Here is a 23,974-nt window from a genome sequence, read left to right as displayed (position 1 = left end):
GAGAAACTTAGTATCAAATTAATTATATAGAGAGACAGATAACCTAAGTATTCATTACACATTCACCTATATTTAGAGCTTTTGACACCATAGAAAAGTCAAAAAGAACATCTAGACTTCCACTACAAAAGACATGATCTTTACTGGTACTTAGGTTAACAAACAGGTAGCTTAAAAAAGCTACCATTTCTCTCAACTGTCACCAATTTCATAAGACTTCAAAACACACACTGATTTGAAAAAGCAATCCATTCTTATAAACAGTTAAGATACATTAATTTCATCTGTTTCATAATAGTAGGTCTTTCCTTGGTGTTTATAATACCCAGAAATATTTAATTTTAGCCTTTTGTCACCAGAGATAATTGCTACATCAATTGCAAACATGATGAACTCATTTTATTAGTCAAATAGTTGAATTCCACTCAAGTGCACTTAATACAGTACTAAACATTATAAATTGATTGAAATTAAAGACATCTCTGATTAGAAATGGGGTTTTCAAAAAATATAATACTAATTTCAAGTTATATGGTTCAGTGGTGTTCCAATGAAACATGTACAGCAAATGATTTGTTTCCAGCATCACTGAAAGATTATCTAGTCCTTTAATGTATTAAAATAGTAGTGAGAAAATATACCCTTGAAATCTAGACTCTGTAGTTTGAAAAATTAAAACTGATTTGATATGGTCTATTCAGACTGGTTAAATTTCAAGGGGACAGCTCAGGAGTTCATAAAAGTTTCAAATTAGTCACATTTGTTGAAAAAACATAAATGCAGGTGCCTGCAATGTTTACATTGTGTCAGATTTTTCAGACCCATGTATAAGGCAAGTCCCGAAATCCTAAACACTTAATTTCTTAAAACATTTCTGGTTACTGAGAAGGCATAAAAAAATCCAACAGGATTATATCTACAATGAGGCTATTCTTTCTCTTTTTATAAAATACTTTTGATTCAAAACACAAAAAGTATGCAAAGACAACAGTAACAATTTTTAATTCTTTTTTAAAATTGAGGGATCATTGCTCTTGAAAAATCTTTACAGTGTCTGCTCTGTTTTCTCCAGTCTACCTTTTCTTCCAAGAGCTTCACTACATATGTGTATCACCCATGTACACTGATACTTTATTTGCCTGTTCCCACAACTGAAGAGGTGCCTTTGTTGGACAACGGCTTGATCTGTAATGTTTATTTCTGATAGGATTCCCTAACTTTCGCCTGCAGTGCGTCACATGTCTTCTTGGCATCACCCAGAAGCATGGCTGTGTTAGGCTTGTAGAAGATTGGATTGTCCACTGCAGCATAGCCAACACCCAAAGACCTCTTCATAACAATGACCTAAAAGCCAAAGATTAAATGAAAGAGTATATTTAACAGACTTGCCTGGAACCTGTTAGGCACACAAACATTGCCCTTCCCTAACTTTGAACACAGCATGTAACACTGCTAATTCTTTAGAACAGAGACTTTAAAAATACACAAGGAGTGTTTTAAATGTATGTTTACATTGTATTAACTTTATTTTTCAGTGTGCCCATATTCTCATATCCATTAGAGTCGTTAACAATAGTTTAACTCCTGAGTGATAAGATTACGATGATTTTCTTCACAGTGCTTTTCTCTATAAAGGCTATGTATAACATTTTCTAGTCAGAAAAATAAACATCTTTCTATGAATGTGCTAAAGAAGACAAACTTAGTCCATGAGCCTTCACTACAAATCCTAATACAAATATGGTTGAGTGGGGAAATGGTATAATTCTTTTCTATCACTTTAGAGTAGAACATATCAGAAAGTTCTAGGACAAAAGCCCAAGGAGCAATCCAGATTCTCACAAGGACAAAACTAATGACTAATATTACCAAAGCAAAATGAAAGGGGCATGTCACTCTATAATACTGATGTGTTACAGACATTTACAATGACATGCTGTCCTGCTAAACATCAAGTGAGTTCTTAATGAAACGAAAAGCCTTTCTACAGTCTTCTAGGACATGTACTCTATCTAAAAATGGAAGCAGTACAAATTCATCCTTGTTTCATATAGCATTACCACAGTAGTAATACACTCAGCAAAGTCTCAAATATTGACTACTGATGCCATAATTTTTCATATACACATGAACAAGTGTATTTTGTATCTACTCACCACAAACACTAAATTTTAAACTCCCATATTTATAATAAAGAGAAATAAAATTAAAGGGAAGATACATATTACATTATTATGATTCTTAATATGCAGATATGACTCAAGAATGGTAAAGAGATGTGCCCACTGCTGAGGCAGAGGGAAATTTATAAGCATTTGAGTTCTCTAAAATCTAGCAATTAGCTTTTTCAGAAGTAATGTGCATGAGGAAAGCTTGCTTCCTTATGCCATGTTATTGTTTGGATTTCTAAATCACCTTTTTACTAGACACTCCATAACAACATACGAATTCCCTTTCAAAAAAGTTAAATGAAAAAAATATGCTCATCTTGGTATATGAAGGCGATGATGCTGACTCACTGTCCCAGAGGGAAGCCATCTGCTTCACTGGACTCAATCTGGAATTCAGCCAGACTCATTCCAAAAGCTCACAGCAATTTTTTCAGCTGTGGTTACAGATTTTGTTAATCCACCCACATAATCTCATCTGGTTCTACTCGTGATGAGGGCATTTACTCAGGTTCTCTGGTGGCCAGAGAACAGACGGAAGCTAGATATAGGGAACTGGGCCCTAAACATGTACTTACTGCTGGGGCCTCCTAAAAGGCATTATCATTTCTTATCAAATGACCAAAGAAAGCTCTGTGTGTGTGTTTTAAGTGACCTTTGATTATCAAAATGAAATACAAGTCTGAAACTTTACCTGCTTTGATTTCCAGACCTCAAGGACTGGCATGCCTGCAATAATAGAGTTGGGATCTTCTTGAGCTGCTGAATTAACAGTGTCATTGGCTCCAATTACAAGGACCAAATCAGTGTCTACATAATAAAAGAGAAATATAAAATTCAAAGGGTTACTTTCACTTCTTTTCAGGCAAATCATATTGATCTGACTTTATATTAACAACAATAACAAAAACTAATATTTATAGAATACTCACTTGTGCCAGGCACTGTAAAAAGAGCTTTATCAGAGAAGTCAGGCAATTCAGCCAGTGTCTCACAGCTAAAAAACAGTAGGTCCAGCGTCTGAACTTGACCATCTTGACGAAAGTCTGCATTAGTATGCTTCCTGCCTTTCAATGGATCTACCTAATCTGACTTTGTAATTCTTTGATTATCTAAAAATGATCTTGTTCGTCACATAAGATTTGTATCCCATTCTCAACTTGTAAAGTGACCACTTAAGATGCAATCTGATGTCTAAAAGACAGTGGTCTGAAAGTCTGTACTGTACTAAAGTTGTGTCCATAATTCCTGGCACTAGCTGGTGTTGCACACAATTTAACGAAAGTGAAATTTGAAAAGGGACATAAAATTAAAATGGCCCAAGTTATTCCTTTAAGAACTGATATAAACTACCTTAAGATGTTGCCAAAAATGCCTTATGAATCTAGGGATACACACAATTTCATTATTTTTTCCTAATAAACAGTGTTTTTTAAGTTTATAGTGGACATTTGCCAGAGGGAACTGGTTTAATTTTAATAAACATAATCTTGGACCAAATGCCATTATCATTCACAACATCTATCAAATGACAGCTATAAAGTATAGCACCTTATCTAGTAAAGTTCTAGTACTTTAAAAAAAAAAGAAAACTACTTTTATGATCATGCACTGATATAACTGGAAACCAGTATAATTTCAGATGCTGGCAAGAATCAGACACTAGATTATGAACAGAAGCACTCTTCTAAACGAGGAGCCTGAGGTTGAGTACCAAGTTCAAGGCCACAAGCTACTAAGAGTCAGGATTTGGATTCAAAAGCCAGGTCTGCCCAGATCCCCAGTCTTCATCCTCTCTGCACCACAACCTGGGATTTTTTCACCATCCTTCAAGTCTTTGCAGAAGAGCAAAATTCACCCATGCGGCTTACAAACCTTTTGCAGCTTATTCAATATTTTCCTTCACTTATTTAATTTCATCTGCATACCTACTATGTGCAGGCTACTTTTTGTCTGACTAGTCAGTCTTCACTGATTTCACAATTTATACTTTAAATCTGGCACTGTTCTATTCACTCCTGAATTTTTAAACTTCACCATCACCCCCATCACTTACCTGGGAAATCGTGGTTGATCTCATCCATTTCCAACACAATATCATATGGCACCCCAGCCTCAGCCAGCAGCACATTAAGCTGACCAGGCATTCGGCCTGCAACTGGGTGAATTCCAAACCTAGATGTGAAACAAATGAACAGCTGGCCTTACTTGAGGGTCCAAAATACACAGAGACCCCAATGTCACCTCCAAATATGCACACTTTGTTCTTGGCACCTCTGCTTTCTCCTGGTACTATCTGATCTCTATAAGTAGAAATGGAATGAGGCCAGATATATGGTCAATCTAAAAATACTGAAGTTGAAGATTCAATATGTTAGTATGCACAGACTATAGCTTCCACATGTTTTAAATACAATGAACTTCCAATAATATTAATAATATCTATTTATTACATTTAAAAAGCTGTGTGCCGCCTCATGATATTTTCTGATAAATCTTCAATCTTTAAAAACATATTAAGTCAAATGGGAATTAAATGTTTCCTATAGAACAAATCAACATTATCTCATCAAAAGCAGACTCCACATCCAACTTTAACTTCTATGTTCAAAGGTGGGGAAATAAAATACTGTCATATACAGATGTTAAATATACATATACTATCTTTCAGAGAATGATACGAAATATTATTCCACATCAGTAACACAAGGGAGTGTTCAAAACACAGAATGGGTAATGCACAATCAGAACCTTCACACTTAAGGCAAAGGATAATGAAGCATCAGGGAATTTCAGCCACAAATACGAGATCTTTAAAGTTTTTTTAATCCAACCTCTTGCCCACTGTATTTATCTTTGTCTCTTCAGCACTGGGCACAATGCCTGGCACATAGGAAGGGCTCCACAAAAAAGTAGATGAATGGGCCGGGCGCAGTGGTTCATGCCTGTAATCCTAGCACTCTGGGAGGCCGAGGCAGGTGGATCGCTCAAGGTCAGGAGTTCGAAACCAGCCTGAGTAAGAGCAAGACCCGTCTCTACTATAAATAGAAAGAAATTAATTGGCCAACTAATATATATAGGAAAAAAATAGCCGGGCATGGTGGCGCATGCCTGTAGTCCCAGCTACTTGGGAGGCTGAGGCAGAAGGATTGCTTGAGCCCAGGAGTTTGAGGTTGCTGTGAGCTAGGCTGACGCCATGGCACTCACTCTAGCCTGGGCAACAAAGTGAGACTCTGTCTCAAAAAAAAAAAAAAAGTAAATGAATGAATGAATCTAATGAAGAAAGGTATTTTATACTATCTCTCCACAAGGATCCATCCAACCTTAAATACCTTCAGAGACCAGAAATTTACTCCCTTCTAAAGTCTATTACACAACTGGACTATGTGTGTCTGTGTGTGTGTATTATGTGTGTATATACATTCGTATATATTCATTGATATAGATATCATTCATATACAGTACGTCTTCACTTAATGTCATCTACAGATTCTTAGACACTGTAATTTTAAGCAAAACGATGTATAACAAAACAAATTTTACCATAGGCTAAATGATATAAACAAGAGCAAAGTTCCTACGGCATATTTTGGTTACATAAACATCACCAAACTTCTAATATTAAACATTGAAATAAATGCTATATACACATTTAGGAAAGAATAATAAAAACAAATAAGGTAATTATTAATACTTATCCCATTATTCCAGTTGTGTCACAGGTGGCAGAAACATAATGCAGCAGCTCTGGGCATGAGGCTGGAACCCACCCTGGACATGACACCATCGCATCTCAGGGCACTCACACTCCCACTCACTCAGACTGGGACCATGGAGAAATGCCAATTCACCTCATGTGCACAGCTTTGCGATGTGGGAGGAAACCAGAGTGCTCAGAGAAAACCCACACAGACATGGGGAGAACATGCAAACTCCACACAGACAGTGGCCTCAGCCAGAATCAGTTTTTTTTCTTATCAACATTATAACAAAATAATGTTGAACACAACAATGTTATTCAAGGACCTGCCATATGTATACTTATTCATATATATATATATATTCATTAATATTGAGCCAAAGAGAAAAAAATTATATGCACATGTATGTGTATTACATATACCAAAGAGAAACCTCATCTCATTGTTTTCCAAAGTCTGTAGTTTTGCCACTTGGAACCATAATGAATCTAGTCCCTCTTTCATTGGTGGATTCCTGTCAGCTATTCTAGGATGTCTACTAAGCAAAACATCCTCAGTTCTTTCAACTGTTCAAGAAATGACAGGACTTCCTGATCTACCGCTGTCCTAGTAATCTGTTCCTATATTGTCAATGTCCAGCTTCAACCTCAGTCCCTCAAAGTGGACACAATGTGCTGGAATGATCTAGATGCAAATGGAACAGCAAGAAAATCACGCCCTCAGGTATTTCACTGGAAAAGTCTAAATCTGCATTAGCATTTATGGCTGCCACAATACATTTCTGGCTCACATAAAACTTATAGTCACTTAAGATGCCCCATTACTTTTCACAAGAACTGCTGCCAAGACAGGCTCTCCTCATTCTTAACACAGGTCCTGTTGGGAAGAATTAAAGATGATGGGAATTGATCCTTTCCTAAGAAGACCACCAGAAAAGAGCTATAAGATGGCTATTTATTTTGCCCAAATAAGTGAGAAATGGTTTTCTACATCTTTAAAACTGAAAATAAGGGCCCTGAATTGGGAGACTTGTAACTGTGGGGGAAAAAAGACATCAAATGACAAGTATTACCTTTTGTGTTTTGTTTTTTGTTGTTGTTGTTGTTTTGAGACAGAGTCTCACTTTGTTGCCCAGGCTAGAGTGAGTGCTGTAGCATCAGCCTAGCTCACAGCAACCTCAAACTCCTGGGCTCAAGCAATCCTTCTGCCTCAGCCTCCCAAGTGGCTGGGACTACAGGCATGCGCCACCATGCCCGGCTAATTTTTTCTATATATGTTAGTTAGCCAATTAATTTCTTTCTATTTATAGTAGAGACAGGGTCTCGATCTTGCTCAGGCTGGTTTCGAACTCCTGACCTCGAGCAATCCACCCGCCTTGGCCTCCCAGAGAGCTAGGATTACAGGCGTGAGCCACCGCGCCCGGCCTGACAAGTATTACCTTTTATCAAACTCCCATTTATAAAATATTACATCTGGAATCACTGAGTATTCCTAAATAATCAATTTATTAAAAATTTTAAAAATCCACAACCCCTAGATCTGTAAGGAAATGAAACTGTTGTCTCTAGGTGGTGGTACAATAGAAAATCATTTTTGTTTCCTCTTTTATTATATTCTCCAAATTTATGAGGATTTATAATTTTTTATGATGGAAAAAATTAACTTTTCATTTAAAATAAATACTTCATGCTTTTATATCATGATAGAGTTTATAAAGTGTTTCTCTTACATTATTTCATCCTATTCCTAAGAGTCTTTAACAATCTCCATCTAGAATTACAATTTATTGCAGCTGATTCAAATCCAGTACTTAAATAAACCGGCCTTTAGAGCTACATTACTATATCTGCAGAAAAGAAGAGACAATGTATACACATGGGATTGCTGGCATATGTTTTGGCATGGTGGCTGATATCGACTCTTTAAGATGTGCTATGCAGTTTGCACTACTTTTTCTAGTAAATTCTAAAGCTGAGATTCAAACTCAGGTCTTTCTGACTTAAGAGTCTAAACTCTTTGTTGTTTTTTTTTATTTAAAAAGTTTGGGAGACAATCACATGCTTCAAGAACCAAATATACATAAAGAAGTATATTCTAAAAAATCTTGCTCTTACTATACAATATTGTCAGTCTAATCCTGCCATTTAAGAGGTATTTTTGTTTAGTTAATAGCTAGAGTTAACCAGTTGTGGTTGTGATCTTGGGCAAGCTACTCTTTCTATCTTAGTTTTCCCAAAAAGTGGTTAACTAGCTCTTATTATAAGCCCCACATGCCAAGGTCTATAGAAAGCTCTGTATAGAAAAGACTTGAGGAGTATCTATCTCTGCTGGAATTGGTTCAGTAAGGTAATAGAATGGTGTTGCATTTCAAGAATTTAATTTATAATGTTCTTTGAGAATTGAGAGCCCCAGCAAGTTTCAACAATGCCACAGCTGTAAAATCAAAAACACATTAAATATTTGCATGGATGAATCAACATAGGGGAAAAAATGCCCCTTAGTATGCATAGTATTTATAACAGAGAAAACTTTTTATAAGCACCTCTTAAAATTCTAAGGAAGTAGATTTTGAAAAATCGCTAGGGATGGTCTGATAGTGTTTCTACCCACAGTACCTCTGACACCAAACGTGTGGGTTTTTCCCACACCAACAACCAGTTCTCCAACTTTCCAGACATCAACTGGGTGTCCTGCAATCCAATTCAATTTTGACACTACCTACTCAGGGTGAGTGTCAGACTCCACAGATTTCAGGGCTCAGTCTCAACAAAACTGCCCTCACTTTATACACCAGTCACAAATACCAGGCTGCCACCTGTACTTCTGACAAATCAGACATTCCTTAGGTTTGATAATTTGCTGGCACAGCTCACAAAGTACACTTTGTGAAGAAACACTTTACTTATATTATAAAAGATAGCACTTTTTTATGTTATTACAACTCAGGGGGGTAGAGTGTATGGACCTTCCATGCATCACCTTCCCCAGCACTTCAATGTGCTCACCAACCTGGAAGCTCTCTGAACCCTATAGTGTAGGAGTTTTCATGGAGGTTTCATTATGTAGGCATGATTGATCAAATCATTGGCCATTGGTGATTGAACTTAATCTCTAGCCCCTCTTCCCTTCCTTGGAGTTCCAGGGGCGGGACTGGAAATTCCAACCCTCCAAATATTTCTCATTTCCATAGAACAGAAGAAAGGAAGATCTTCAAATGCAAAAGAAACAACGCAAATGAGCATTTTTAAAAAAGACTTTCTGTTAACAATTTAAAACAAATGGCTTATATCCAGGGAAGTTTCAGGCTTCTTCTTTATGAGTAAGGGAGAGAGAGAGGCTCATTCAACTGAAATGATGTACTAACCACCAACCAGTTCAGTCCACAATTAATTCAAGAGTATCTTACACATAACTATAATGATGGTAGGCAGTGGGCCTAATCAGGACAGTTGTACAATGAGATAGTCCTTCACTGTGGGAAATGGTAAAGGGATCTCAACCAGTGAGAGACAGAAGCAGCTTAGATGGAACTCAGGATTTCCAGAATAGCTATTAATACACGACGTTGTTCTACCTCAACCCTGTAGTACTAACTGCCTCTCAAATTACTCATGTGTGCTGTTTTCAGGTATTAATATTTAATAGTAAACTCAGACACCAAAAATTTCTCCTAATTTCCCAGTCCTTCTGATCACAATAAGTCTTTTCTGCTTCCCCAGGCCCATTTCTCTTCCCAAAACCTGATTGGTGAGACGTAAAGATGACTAAAGATTGCTGTACCACATGATATTTAAGGTATTAGTTTCATGTTGCTGCTGTAACAAACTACCACAAATACAGTACCTTAAAACAATACAGATCTGTTATCTTCCAGTTTGGGAGCTTGAAGTTCCAAAATCTGTTTCCCTGAACTAAAAAGAAATCAAGGTCTTGGCAGGGCTACACATTACTTCTGGAGGTTGTGAGGGAAAATACATTGCTTGCCTTTTCCAGCTTCTGCAGTCTGTCCCCATTCCTTGGCTTGTGGCCATATCACTCCAATTGCTGCTTCCACTGCCACATCTCTTCTCTGACTTTGACCCTCCTGCCTCCCTCTTATTAATGACCCTAGTGATTGCATAGAGTATACCTAAATAATCCAATATAATCTCCCACCTCAAATCTCCCTCACCTTAATCAATTCTACAAAGTTCCTTTTGCCATGTAAAGTAACATATTCACAAGTTTTGGGGATTAGGATGTGAACATCTTTGGGGGGCCATTATTCAACCTATCACAAAGCTCTTTTTCTTGTCCTAACAGACCAGGAACCAGGAACCAGGGCTGAATAACCTTAGCTGAATAACCCAATATACACTTTATGATTTACTTTTGAATTTCAATCTTGCATCCCTTCTTGATAATTGTATTTTTGTTTAATTTTATTTCTTTTTAATGCTGCATTCATCATCTTTAAATTAATCCATCTCACTACCATCTTTATGCTTTAACTAAGGTATCCTGGACCAAATTAGAAATTAAAGACTTCTAAATATATTATTTCTTATTGTAATGTCATGATTAGCTACAGACTGTACAAAGACAATATTTCTGTTGACCTAGCTGTGAAGGGTAAATAATCATCAACATAATGATCATATTATGCTAAATATCCCAAAGGACAGATCATTTTATATCTGCTTGCATAATAATTTATTACACTAAACTTTAAGACTGTAAGGTCGGAGAAAAACACATGCTAGAGGATGCCAATGTTTTGAGAAAAATAACAGAATACATTCAAATTTGTAGAAATATATATGCACACCAATGAGTCAATGTGAATTTATAAGCGATTCTGGCCCATGTAACTGGATAATCTCCAAAGCATGGATTAAAATTAATTATATCAGACACTGGTTGGCCATGACCAACAATTTCCAAGAACCGATGGCCAAAGCTCATCGATTTCCATCATCACATGAAAAATATCCATAATTTCAACATGCAAAGGCTACCAGCCTTTTAGCTCTTCTCATTGAACAATGAAAATTATCTTTTATTATGCACATGTTTAAAAAACAGAGCCAGCTGTCCCTGACAATATTCTACAAAAGAAAAATATTAATAACTACTAAAATGAGATCACAGAAAAATCTTCCACATTCCCAGAACTCTTTCTTTATGCATCTCCTCCTTGCCATACTGCAATATAATGACTGTTTGGCATGACTGTGCTTTCCCAACTGGGAGCTCCTGGAATATAGAAACCATGTCTTATTTACCATTTCCCATAGTACCTGACACTCAACTAAAGGGAAAGAAGGAGGGAAGGGGTCTTAAAAAACACAGTGTGCCCCATAAAGTACACTAATTCATAAACACTCTATGTTTCCTTGTAGAGAAAGAACTTAGAAAAGTAGTGGAAGGTAGCAGTTAAGAGTTCTAGATTACCATTGCTTGAGTTCTAAGCATTTGGACAATTTATTTCTCTGTGCCTTGGTTTCCTCATGTATACAAAGGGATTGATAATAGAAGCTCTACAGAGGATTATTGTGAGATTTAAATGAGATAGTTCATGTAAAGAACATTTCATACACCCGTACTCGAATGTTTATAGCAGCATAATTCATAATTGCAAGGCTGTGGAAACAGCCCAAGTGCCCATCAATCCAAGAATGGATTAATAAAATGTGGTATATGTATACCATGGAGTACTATTCAGCTCTAAGAAACAATGGTGATATAGCACATCTTATATTTTCCTGGTTAGAGCTGGAACCCATACTATTAAGTGAAGTCTCCCAAGAATGGAAAAACAAGCCCCACATATATCCACCAGCAAATTGGTATTAACTGAACAGCACCTAAGTGGTCACATAGGTACTACAGTAATAGGGTATTGGGCAGGGGGGAGGGGGGCGGGTATATACATATATAATGAGTGAGATGTGCACCATCTAGGGGATGGTCATGCTGGAGACTCAGACTTGTGGGGGGAGAGGGGGAAATGGGCATTTATTGAAACCTTAAAATCTGTACCCCCATAATATGCTGAAATAAAAAAGAAATAAAAAAAAAAGAACATTTCATACAAAGTACTTTAGACTAGCACCCGGCAGACATAAGCCTTCAATAAATGCACACAGCCATTATTCCACTCAAATACATTTTTGTAATATAAATGCTCATCTGAATTTTTCAAATAAATGTCCACTTCTTAATAATCACTTAATATAAAGAAGCACATATCTTCATTCAAACAAAATGTTGATTTAATGTCAACACTTTCTGCGTTGCTTTTCTAATTTTTACCTTGAAATCCCAGTAAATATCAATATGGTTCAATCAAAGCAGAAATTCTTTGTATTTATAGTTACATCAAAAGTCTACAAATGTAGTAAAGGTAGACCAAGGCCAATAATTATAACCATTGGACTCACTGGAAATTTGGTCATAACTAATATTAAAATATACATTTATTCTGATAGAGTCAAATCTCAAAAGGTCACTGTTAACCACTCAAAAGATACCAAGAGGCAAAAAAGTATTGTCTCTTCGGTTGACAGACATAACAAATGTCAACATCAAGTTAGGATAATCTCTTGAATATCTTAAAGAAAAAAAAAATTTAATCCTTTTTGCTATGTTTCTCTCTCCAGTATCAAAATGATACAATCTCTCATAGAACTTTATATAATTAAAAAAAGCCCAGGCTTTGGTCATGAATTCAGAATAGACCCAGGCACAGTTCAAAAAGAGTGGAATAATGTACTCAGATGAAAAAAACCTCAGCTTCAGAATCTTTTAATTAACCAAGAAAGAATTTAAAAAAACAAAATAAGAGTACATACAAGAACTACTCATGAATACTAAGTAAACTGGGTAAAACTGAGGAAAGGAGAAATCCAAAAAGTTATCGTTTTTTAAAAGCTTTATAATATATGATGACATAAACCCCATTCTTACAGTTTTTCAAATACCACATGCTTTACAGGGGACACAACAACAATATAAATTTCCATGATCACAAGCCATAGAGACAATATGTCCTGACCAGAGTGCATTACAGCAGTTGTTCTTGGCCATGTGGGGCCATTAAAGAATATAAAACATTCACCACATGGATCCTATCACAATTGTTCAAAGAAAATTTTCATTTTCAAATTATGGGAATATCCAGACCTAGTTCAGCAATAAACCATTGGTTTATTGAATTGAGCACCCCAATTCAACAATTAGACAAAGAAACTGCAAGGGCAATTGGGCTCCTTTCTAAAGTATTTAGAGTGTTTTCCCCATTTGGTAGCCTCTTGCTCTTATAGTGACAAGGATCTCCAGAATTTTTAAATAGAAGCTCCTTACAACCTTTACCTATCTGCTAATATGTTTTGAGAATCACTAGCAAAATTTCTTTCCACAGTCAAGATATTCAAAGAGTTAATCCCCCTTTTTTACTGTGTTTTATATTTTAAAATCAAACTGTACACAAGATAATATACATTGATAGCATTTTGAAATTCTGCCTTCACAGCACCATCATCCCACAATTTTCCTAAATATGTTATTCTAACCTCCTAGGAAGATGACAAATTAAGAGGAAAAAAAAAACATAAAGGGAAAATAAAAAGAGAGCTCATTTAGTAAAAGTCTACTTACTCCTGTTTTTAAGCCATAAATATTCATAAATCAATAAAACTTTAATGATTAAAATAGACCTTAAAGATCCCCCAATTCAACTGCTTCTTAAGGCAGGAATCCTTTATTTAGAAATTACACCAAATATGTTTGCACAGGCCGGGCATGGTAGCTCACACCTGTAATCCTAGCACTTTGGGAGGCGAGACAGGAAGACGGCTTGAGCTCAAGAGTTGGAGGCCAGCCTGAGCAAGAGTGAAACCCTGTCTCTACTAAAAATAGAAAAATTAGCCCCGGGAGTCATGGTGTGCACCTGTAGCCCCAGCTACTTGGGAGGCTGAGGCAGGAGGATTGCTTGAGCCCAGGAGTTTGAGATTGCTGTGAGCTAGGCTGATGCCATGGCACTCTACTCAGGGCAACAGAGTGAGGCTCTGTCACAAAACAAAACAAAAACAAAACAACATAATGAATATGTTTGCACAGTGTTCTGTCACAAAGCAGGATGGAAATTCCACTATAGATGAAAGTAAAGAGTCCCTGGTATGAGCTACCCCTCAAGGACCTTTTGAATTCCCTGTTTGCATATGGCAATGCTCCATTCTGAGGAGGTTCCATCAAGGTAATAAAAGGATTTGTTACTATATTCAATATGTGTCACATCTAATTATGTATTTCACCTGTGAAAAACATGACGGACAGACTGAAACAGCAGTTTTCTTTAGCTTATCACATACTGATCAGAACTTTTGGTTGACAATTATGGGTCACTTATTACAAGCACAAGGGAAAGATTTTTTTAAAAGAAACAATTTTAGTAAATCAGTTTGGAATGAAATCTTCCCAAACATGAAGGCAGCAGAGTGAACATCCCTGTTACCTAAATTATCCTTGGTGGTAAAAAGGCTGAGACCAGCTGGGTGGGGCTCGTCTATCCATCTGAAGAGAAACACAGTAATGAAGTGAAAAAATATTTCTGACAAGGCAATTGCAGTCCACATAAACTAATTAATGAGATAGGATGTGGAACCAACCTCTATGATGAGGCTTCGTAGGCAAAAGGATAGACACCCAGCTTTCTAAAATTGTGAAAGTCCTTCTTAGAAACAGTGGTTCTCATGAACTCACTCATATAATTCTGAATGAAAAAAATGTTTATTTAATTTCCTAGTACTTTCCAACAGCCAACATTAGAGAACACTTTGTATCTTTTTTTCTTTTTTTAAAGGCAAATAAGGGCTGAACTGCTACTCTGATTCTGAAATCTGTTGTTCATTCATGGCCTTCCCTTCTTCAGAAAAAAAAATTATGAAAGTCAGCTTACGAAAATGTCTCAGGGGCACAATTTTTCTAATGCAAAATAATAGACCCTGTCCTATGAATGTGAATGACGAAATGTTTGACGGACTATGGTCACATTTTCCATCTGTACGTGTGTCCTGTGACACTGAGGCCACCCAAAGAGATGAGATGTCACCTAAGGAGAATCAAGTCAGACAATCTAATGCAAACATCAATGCAGTTCTCTATAAAACCACGTCCCAACATTACCTTTTCCACTCCAAGGAGATTAATTATAGATTGTGCCTAAATCTGGCTTTTGCATCACTGAACCAAATGTAACTACCAAGCCCAGAATAGAAACTATATGACTACTGACACTGTTTTGATTTCAAAATAACCAAGACTATGAAGAATGATATCAGAGGAAGACCTAAAATTCAATTTGTGACTCATGTTCTAGAATATTACATTCTGGCATATTGTAAAGATTTAGTTAAAATTATACATAATTTCATCTTTCTGTCTAACTAACTTTAATGATGCTGTTGAATGGCTCTTAGAATGCAATGGCTAATGAGCCAATAAATTTAAAATTATTTATAACGGCCGGGCGCTGTGGCTCACGCCTGTAATCCTAGCTCTTGGGAGGCCGAGGCGGGCGGATTGCTCAAGGTCAGGAGTTCAAAACCAGCCTGAGCAAGAGCGAGACCCCGTCTCTACTATAAATAGAAAGAAATCAATTGGCCAACTGATATATATATAAAAAATTAGCCGGGCATGGTGGCACATGCCTGTAGTCCCAGCTACCAGGGAGGCTGAGGCAGAAGGATCGCTCGAGCCCAGGAGTTTGAGGTTGCTGTGAGCTAGGCTGACGCCACGGCACTCACTCTAGCCTGGGCAACAAAGCGAGACTCTGTCTAAAAAAAAAAAAAAATAAAATAAAATAAAATAAAATAAAATAAAATTATTTATAAGACACTGAAGAATTTGAGCATTTAATAAGATCAAGGGGACAGGCGGGTGGCTCACGCCTGTAATCCTAACACTCTGGGAGGCCGAGGTGGGTGGATTGCTCGAGGTCAGGAGTTCGAAACCAGCCTGAGCAAGAGTGAGACCCCATCTCTACTATAAATAGAAAGAAATTAATTGGCCAACTAATATATGGAAAAAATTAGCCGGGCATGGTGACACATGCCTGTAGTCCCAGCTACTCGGGAGGCTGAGGCAGCAGGATTGCTTGAGACTAGGAGTTTGAGGTTGCTGTGAACTAGGCTGATGCCATGGCACTCACTCTAGCCTGGGCAACAAAGTGAGACTCTGTCTCAAAAAAAAAAAAAAAGAACAGGGCTTATTTATTTATACTCTGCTGTGTTCACATGAACTTCATTATAAAAACTCAGCTCAAAGAGTTTATTATAACTATTAGGTTATTAAGAATAGAATGTCCTAACCATAACATTTGTACCCCCATGATATGCTGAAAAAATTAATTAAATAAATAAAATAAATTAAGTATAAAAAAATAAAAATTTAAAAAAGGAGAATGGAATGTCCAATTTCCTTAAGTACTAAGTTTGACAGTTGCTATCTCTGACATTTCATTTTGAAACTTCTTGTTTTATTTTTACTGTGAAGGTACATCCTCAGTCTTTCAAACTCACATTATGGATTGTCTTTCAATTTTTTTAGAGCAATTTTTATGAAACCATGGACAAGTCAAAAAAATTCTGTTATTTTAGAATATGAGTTCCATCATGTAACCAATGCAGCACAGATAGCTCGAAATATCAACAAAGTGTTTGGGAAGGATGTGGCTAATGAATACACAGAACACAGAGGGTTTGAGAAGTTCCATTCTGGTGATTTTAATCTTGAAAATGAGCCACGTGGGTGACCTGAGACCAAGGTAGATAGTGATGAGCTGAAAGCTGTAGTGGAAGCAAATCTATCTCAACCTACACGTGAATTAGCAGCAAGGTTTGATGTTACTATTCCAAAAATATTAGACCATTTGAAACAAATCAGCAAGGTAAAGAAGCTGGATAGATGGGTACCACATAAATTAAATGAGCATCAGAAGAGAAATCATCTCAAAGCTTCTCTTTCTTTGCTGTCACCATATAAAGGTGAAGCATTTCTATACTGTATTGTAGATGTAGATGAATAATGGATTCTTTTTGACAATTGCAAACACAAGGCACAACAGTTGGATAAAGATGAAGTGCCGAAACACAGTCCAAAACCAAATATTCATCACCAAAGGCTAATGGTGTCTGTTTGGAGACCCAGTGCTGGTATTATCCACTAGAGCTTCATGAAACCTGGTCAATCAATTACAGCAGATGTCTATAAAAACCAATTAGACGAAATGATGAGGATGCTTGTGATTAAGCAGCTAAGACTGGTCAACAGAGACAGGTCAATCCTCTTGCAAGATAATACTCGACCACATGTTGCCCAAACAACGCTTCTCAAACTACAGAAGCTGGACTTGGAAACTCCCTGTCACTCACCATATTCACTAGACCTTGTCTTCCAGGTTTTGGACCACTTCTTGCAAGGAAAAATATTCAAATCTTAACAAGCTGTAAAAAACACCTTTTACAATTTCATTGCCACTTTCTCTCCAGGCTTCTTTGCTGCTGGCATAAGCAAGCTACCGTTAAGATGGCAAAACTGTGTTGATAGTTTAACATACTCTGATTAATTATACTGCTTCTTGTTTGAGATAAAATAAACTTTTGATTTTAAATTGGACATTTCATATTTAATTACCTAATAATACTAGAAGCTAAAAATCACCCTGATGGTTGGAGACACAGGTTTACATCAATAGTGAGAGTTTCTTCCTCAGGCTATGGAATGCCCGTGACAAGGGTTTCTAAGGAATGAGTCCTCGAGTGGTATGGGCTGGAGGAGGCCCTACAAAGCACCTAATGCACAGGCTTTAACATAATCCTCTTTTCTTTCCACCATACCAATATGCTGTGAACAGTATAAAGCCAAACAATCTGGGATGAAGGTGGCCACTTTGAGCATAAGAAGCATCTTTGATCTGGGGGATTACTGGCAATTCCATATAATAGATTGAACATAGATGTGAGTGAATACACAGTTTCTTTGACCTTCCTCTCTTCCACCAAAAGTGTCACTAATTTGACCAAGTACACAAACAAACCCCATCACACCCACCCTCCTGTTATCATCATTTTGAAGAGAGCAGGCTCAAGGTAAAGTGCAAAGAAACACACCATATTTTTTTAGAAAACCAGAAAGAAACGCTGGCTAATTCATTGCTAAACAGTACCATCTGTAACTCTGAAACTCTGATACAATAACCTATGTTATAGCTGTTCTTCCTCTTTGCAACTATAATACTATCTGAATTGGAGATACCATGGGGTTATAAGTGCCTCCAATTCATATTATTTTGAAGCCTATTAACTAACCTCTCAATGTATATAAATTACACAGGATCAGGAATTTTTATATGTTGTATTCACTGATACATTTCCAAGACCTAGAACAGTGCCTGGCACAAAGTACTGTATAATTACTCGTTATATGAATAGCCATTGATATGAATAGTTGTGTTTTTTATTAAAAAAAAAAGTACTACAAAGCTGAAATATAACTGCTGAATAATGTCTATTTCTTTATTGAAATATTATACTAGGTCTTTCACCTGGCCTAATTTCTATTCTCTTCAGAAGCACGTGACTATTACTTTACCAATGTGCATGCATTGGCTTTTCCTCCCCCCAGAACATAACAAATCCAAGAAGCCTAAACTTTGGTTTATTTGAATCACATTTACTCCATGAAAAACAGGAAAATCCAGTTAGATGGACAAAATATTTCACCTTCATGTATCTTCAAAGAATCAATTTCTTTCTTAGTAAAAATAACATATTTAAACCAATAGCCATGTTATACAAGACTGTAAAACACTATCAAGCTGTAAATATCATAGGCAGCTAGATGTATTCAGACAGAAGATAAAAAGAATAAAAATATTTATTTTTAAAAACCTGCAAAAAAAAATTCACATTATGAGTAGTTTAAAAAGTTTAAAATGTTTCCTGGGCGGCTAACGACTCCAACTACTCCTTTGCATCCCTAGATACTATTTTACTTGTCTTAGCATACTATCACGTGAAATGGAATTGATTCATTATTCATTTATTTATAGATTTGTTTTCTTCATAACTATTAACGAGAATAAGAGAATAAGAACTGGGCTTATGCATCCTTGTATTCTCAGTACCTAGAAATAAATTTCTATTAATAAGTTATTAATAGAAAGATATAGTTGAACATTAACATGAAAGCAATACATAACATCAGTTAATCAATCAAAGAAGTCGAAGGGTATTTATTTAGTAAATTCAAAAACTTGTGTGATAATCCTAGGAATGATGCTTTACAGGAAGAAAATCAAGCATTGATTAATTACAAAAAAAAAAAATTTATATCCCTTTCTAAGAATTACTCATTGGGAACATTATCTCTGCTTTATAATGAAAAACCTATCATATAATCAATCCAAAAATTAGGAGATAAAAAGAATATTTGTGGCTCTTGTATTACAAGATTTTAGTCAAAAAATGCTTTTAGAGATCAAGCAGAAGTTAGGTAAGCTGTGCAGGCATTCTGGACAACTGGGAAGCAACAATATCTTGGCCAGTAAAGACAGTCTAAGTCAGTGAACTTTCATGACATTTTAAAATGAGTTCTTGTCATGAAATGTCATGTGCTTCATTATATAATCTCAGCTCTTTGTGTGCATGTTATGACTATGGCCAAAGTAAAGGAAAACAGGAGTGTCTCTAAATCAATCATGAGCCATGAAGCCAGACAGACTGTATGACAGATGCAGTTTTTCTTGGCACCACTTGGGTGTAACTAATTGATGACAATCATATGTCCATACTGGCACATTTCCACAGGGGATGTGTGTGAATATGTCACCACATCTGGATGCTAGGCATGCTGGGGTCCTGAGGCACAAAGACCTACTAAAACCAGAGGCCCAGCAGCTGTACTCAATGAACACTGTGGGAGCTCCACAGAGTGATGAAAGGACTAAATTACCACAAACTGTAAATACAGATTTATTTCATTAAAATACGAGGTAACTGCTGCAGCCATCTCTTGTTCAAACAGACATTTGCCTCTTTAAGAAAAAAAAAAGCTGGCATCTATGAGTATATACATAGTCCTAACCTCATAAAGAAAATTTGCGTTTCTCCTAAGATAACACATGTATTAATACACAGCAAAATCAACAGTTTCTGTGAATCCCTTTAAATTTAAAGAAATTCCACACAGAAGCTAGAAAGGAAAACAAGAAAAAAATATGATAATCTTCTATCATCATGCTAGCAAGAATAGTCCTCTTCCATTTAATTCAAATGCAAGATTTATGTAATTTGTTACAAAGATTATGTTGAAAAGTCTACATACTACAGTAAAAAAACTACAATATATTCATATATAATTGCACCTTTAATATGAAAGACAGAGGACTATAAATAGCTAACTTATCCTAACTCACAAATAGAACAACCAGACTGAATAATAATTTTATTATGATCCTATGTAATAAATTATTAATAAATTTAGTAAATTATTTGAACAAACTATGTCAACAATCATGTGAAGCAATGAAAATCTCTCACTGAAAAGCCTGTTCACAAAATTATTTGATAAAAAATTTATAAGTGAGAAACTATTCATATATGTATAATTAAATATCTCTCATTAATCTTAAGTCAAATAACTACATTCCCCATGCAGTGTGACAGAAATTATCCTAAAACAGCAGTTTATATTATATCCCTATGGATAAAATTCTGATTTTAATCAGATCAGAAACTAAAAATTCATTTGTCTTATCCCTTTTCTTTTCAGATCATTTATCCCCATCTCTCTTATTTCTTTTCACATCCTGCCTTCCTTCAAGATGCCCAACAGTCTTATGATGCTCTTCAACTCAGCATCCATCCAACTAACACTGAACTGATTTTCCACAATGTCTGGTTAACCTAGGCTGATCAATGGGTAACAAGAGAGGTATGTCAAATTAATCATTCCCTTCTCTAAGGATCACTAAGACATGAAAGCCATCTTTCTCTATTTTATTATGATTGCCACTCATCTCCTAAACATTTATATGGTGATAGAAGGCATTACTAATACATTAGACTGTTTCACATCTGGATTGAATAAAGAAAACAATTTCTTTTTAGGAAAATCATAAAAAATCTTTAACACATCCTTTTCACTTGGAGGTCTGCAAATATTCTAAGTGGCAAGACTATGACTAAAAAGAAAGTACAGTTTAATATCCCATATGAAAATATGTAACTAAATAACTAAAAGAAGACTTATGTAAAAATTTTAAAATAGTCAAAGACTTTTCTGATCTTCTATCTTCATCTAAGATTATCAGCTAAACATGGAAACCATTCACATCACAGAAATGCTATTCCCACACTAAATAGTATTTTGACTGATGTATTTGAGAAATACTAACTATAGATTGCAGGAAGCAGTGAGGGAAGAGTGACAGAAAAAGGGAAGGGTGAGAGGGAAAGAAAGAAATAAAACACAGCTGACAAAACTGACGCTAAGACGATTTAGGTAACTCTGATTTCATCATCTAAGTCTCTTTTACCACTATTAATAGCTGAGACATTTAAATAAAAGATCAGGATTCCGCATCCACTCTGGCACAGATACTCTATTTCTAGGCACACCATTTGGCTTATTTTATCATCTGCCCCTAGACAAAAGTGTAAGGTTGACATCTAAACGGAATTTTTATTAACAGAAAGTTAACAGTTTTGTCAAGGATACTAAATTACAGGTAGACAGGAGGAATAAGTTCTTAGTGTTCTATAGCACTACCAGCATGATCATAGTTAACAAAAATATATTATATAGTTTCAAAGAGCTAGAAGGAGGATATTGAACATTGCCAACATAAAGAAAGTATACATATTTGAGATGTGGATATGCTAATTACCCTGATCTGATCACTATACATTATGCGTATTGCAATATTACTATGTACCCCATAAATATGTACAATCATTATGTGTCTATTAAAAAATTTTAAATGAAAACATTATAAAACATTTTTTTAAAGTTTTGTCAACAAATATCAACATCTTGGTGAATAAGCTAATTCTGTTTAATGAATTATCTTGTCTCTCTCACTTATAGTGTTAGGTCAATGCAACTGCCAGTGAACCAGCATTCCCACAAAATGGGCAGCAGTTGTCCTAAAAGGGGATAACTCCAAAGGCGCTCTTCTCTGACTTCTAAGTAACAACAGACTTCCAGAATGGGGACCCAAAGGTAAGCAGGACAGATGCAAAGTACCTCAAGGGTTACCAAGTTCATCACCCAATGGCCCCATTTTTATGTTTCTCAAACCCCTTTTCTAAGGTCATAGGGAATAATCTAGGAATACAAAATCCTTGACTTTGCCTTTCTGTTTGAAGTCCTCCCAGGAGCAGTCCAATGCCCCAGTGGCAAGTGGAAGGAACAGCTACTGCTTTAATTCATATTTCAAAATGTGTATGGCTCTATAGAAAGAACATGTTCAGCAGTCTTTTCCACCACAATAATATGAGAGCTAAATCAGCACAACAGTAACCAGCTCACAGGTTTATTACTGGGTCTCACTCTTCCAAAAGTTCTTTTTTGAGCCCTTTTGTTTTTCCTCACTGTCAACAGAAACCAAGAAAATACCACCTGATACAGTTCAAATGATTTACTTGACTTCATTCCCCAAATCAAACCATAGAGAAATAAGGCTTCTGTTTTTTCCCATTAATAAATATCCTGGAATTTATAATAATAAAACTTCTGTTTCTAAAATGAGTCTGTTTAGAGTTAATGCTATTCTATAGATGGCAAAAACTAAGTAGTAAGACTAAGACTAGGATAGAGTTTGGGGAAGTTTGTTTGTTTGTTTGTTTGTTTTTACAACTTAGTTTCTTTACCTAGGATTACATATGTTAAATGACATGTTAAAAAATAGTCATCTTTTAAAAACAGTTCACCCTTAACCAACATGGGTTTGAACTGCGTGGGTCCACTTAGATGCAGATTTTCTTCAGCCTCTGCCTACCCCCAAGACAGCAAGACCAACCCCTCCTCTTCCTCTTGCTCCTCTGCCTACACAACGTGAAGACAAGTGAGGATGAAGATCTTTATGATGATCCACTTCCACTTAATGAATAGTAGGTATATTTTCTCTTCCTTATAATTTTCTTAATAACATTTTCTTTTCTCTAGCTTATTTTACTGTAAGAATACAGTATATAATACACATACCATACAAAATCTGCATCGACTGACTTATTGGTAAGGCTTCTGATCAACAGTAGCTATTAGTAGTTAAGTTTTGAGGGAGTCAAAAGTTATACATGAATTTTCCACTGTACAGGGTCGGTACCCATAACCGTTGCATTGTTCAAGGGTCAACTCTATTTCCTTTTCTTCACATACACATCTTTACACACACTACAAGCCTTTCACTGTAAACACTTACCTGACTTTTTTGCCTTGCTCAGTGAGCATCTTTACCAGATCAGCGATGGGGTACTGAGCTTTGGCTGCGCAGAGACCATACCCTGCAACGAAAATTAAGAACTCAGATGTGTCTTTTATTTTGAACTTTATGAGCTACAACTTCTCTCTTGATCAAAACACATTTTTATGCCAACATGGGAATCAGTTAACAGGACTAGAAAATGAAAGCAAACCTATAATTTGGACTTTTAAGAATACTGGCCTAAATGTGAAATTCAAAATCTAATGATCCCTTCTCAATCTTCTGTAGTGTCTGATAACTGCTGGGCACCCCCACCCCACACACCATACCCACACCTGCGTATACCCTTCTCTTCTTTTCTCTTCTCTTCTCTTTTGTTCTCTTCTCTTTCTCTTTCCTCTCTTTAAACTTGGCTGTTATGACACTGCAGTCCCCTGGTTCCCCTTCTAACTTTACTGTTCTTTCTCAAATTCTTTGAATAGTTTTTCTCCTTCTGTTTTTTCCCCTTAAATAATCAAGTTTTCCATGACAGTTTAACTTTGCCCCTTGTGTTCTGCTTGAAAATCTCAGATTATCCTATGGCTTCAACAACCATTGATGATTCCCATCTGCCTACAAACCTGACCTGTCATTTGAGC

General features: G+C 36.1%; 1 protein-coding gene across 5 annotated transcripts in view; it reads right to left on the bottom strand.

Annotated features, from left to right (window-relative positions):
• Positions 1-975: 975 nt before the first annotated feature.
• The window catches only part of NNT (nicotinamide nucleotide transhydrogenase), a 90,371-nt gene continuing 67,372 nt past the window's right edge, over positions 976-23,974 (bottom strand). For all 5 annotated transcript variants that reach the window (XM_012740387.3, XM_012740388.3, XM_012740385.3 and 2 more), the window contains exons 19-22: positions 23,334-23,415; positions 4,225-4,343; positions 2,863-2,978; positions 976-1,344 (exon numbers count right to left, since the gene is read on the bottom strand). In XM_012740387.3, the coding sequence (XP_012595841.1) occupies positions 1,195-1,344; positions 2,863-2,978; positions 4,225-4,343; positions 23,334-23,415 (467 nt within the window). In that variant the 3' untranslated portion in view covers positions 976-1,194. The remainder of the gene's footprint in view (positions 1,345-2,862; positions 2,979-4,224; positions 4,344-23,333; positions 23,416-23,974) is intronic.

This window comes from Microcebus murinus, chromosome 11, assembly GCF_040939455.1.
Source record: "Microcebus murinus isolate Inina chromosome 11, M.murinus_Inina_mat1.0, whole genome shotgun sequence".
NCBI classification, from domain to species: domain Eukaryota; kingdom Metazoa; phylum Chordata; class Mammalia; order Primates; family Cheirogaleidae; genus Microcebus; species Microcebus murinus.
This window is presented reverse-complemented; position numbering and strand designations above follow the sequence as displayed.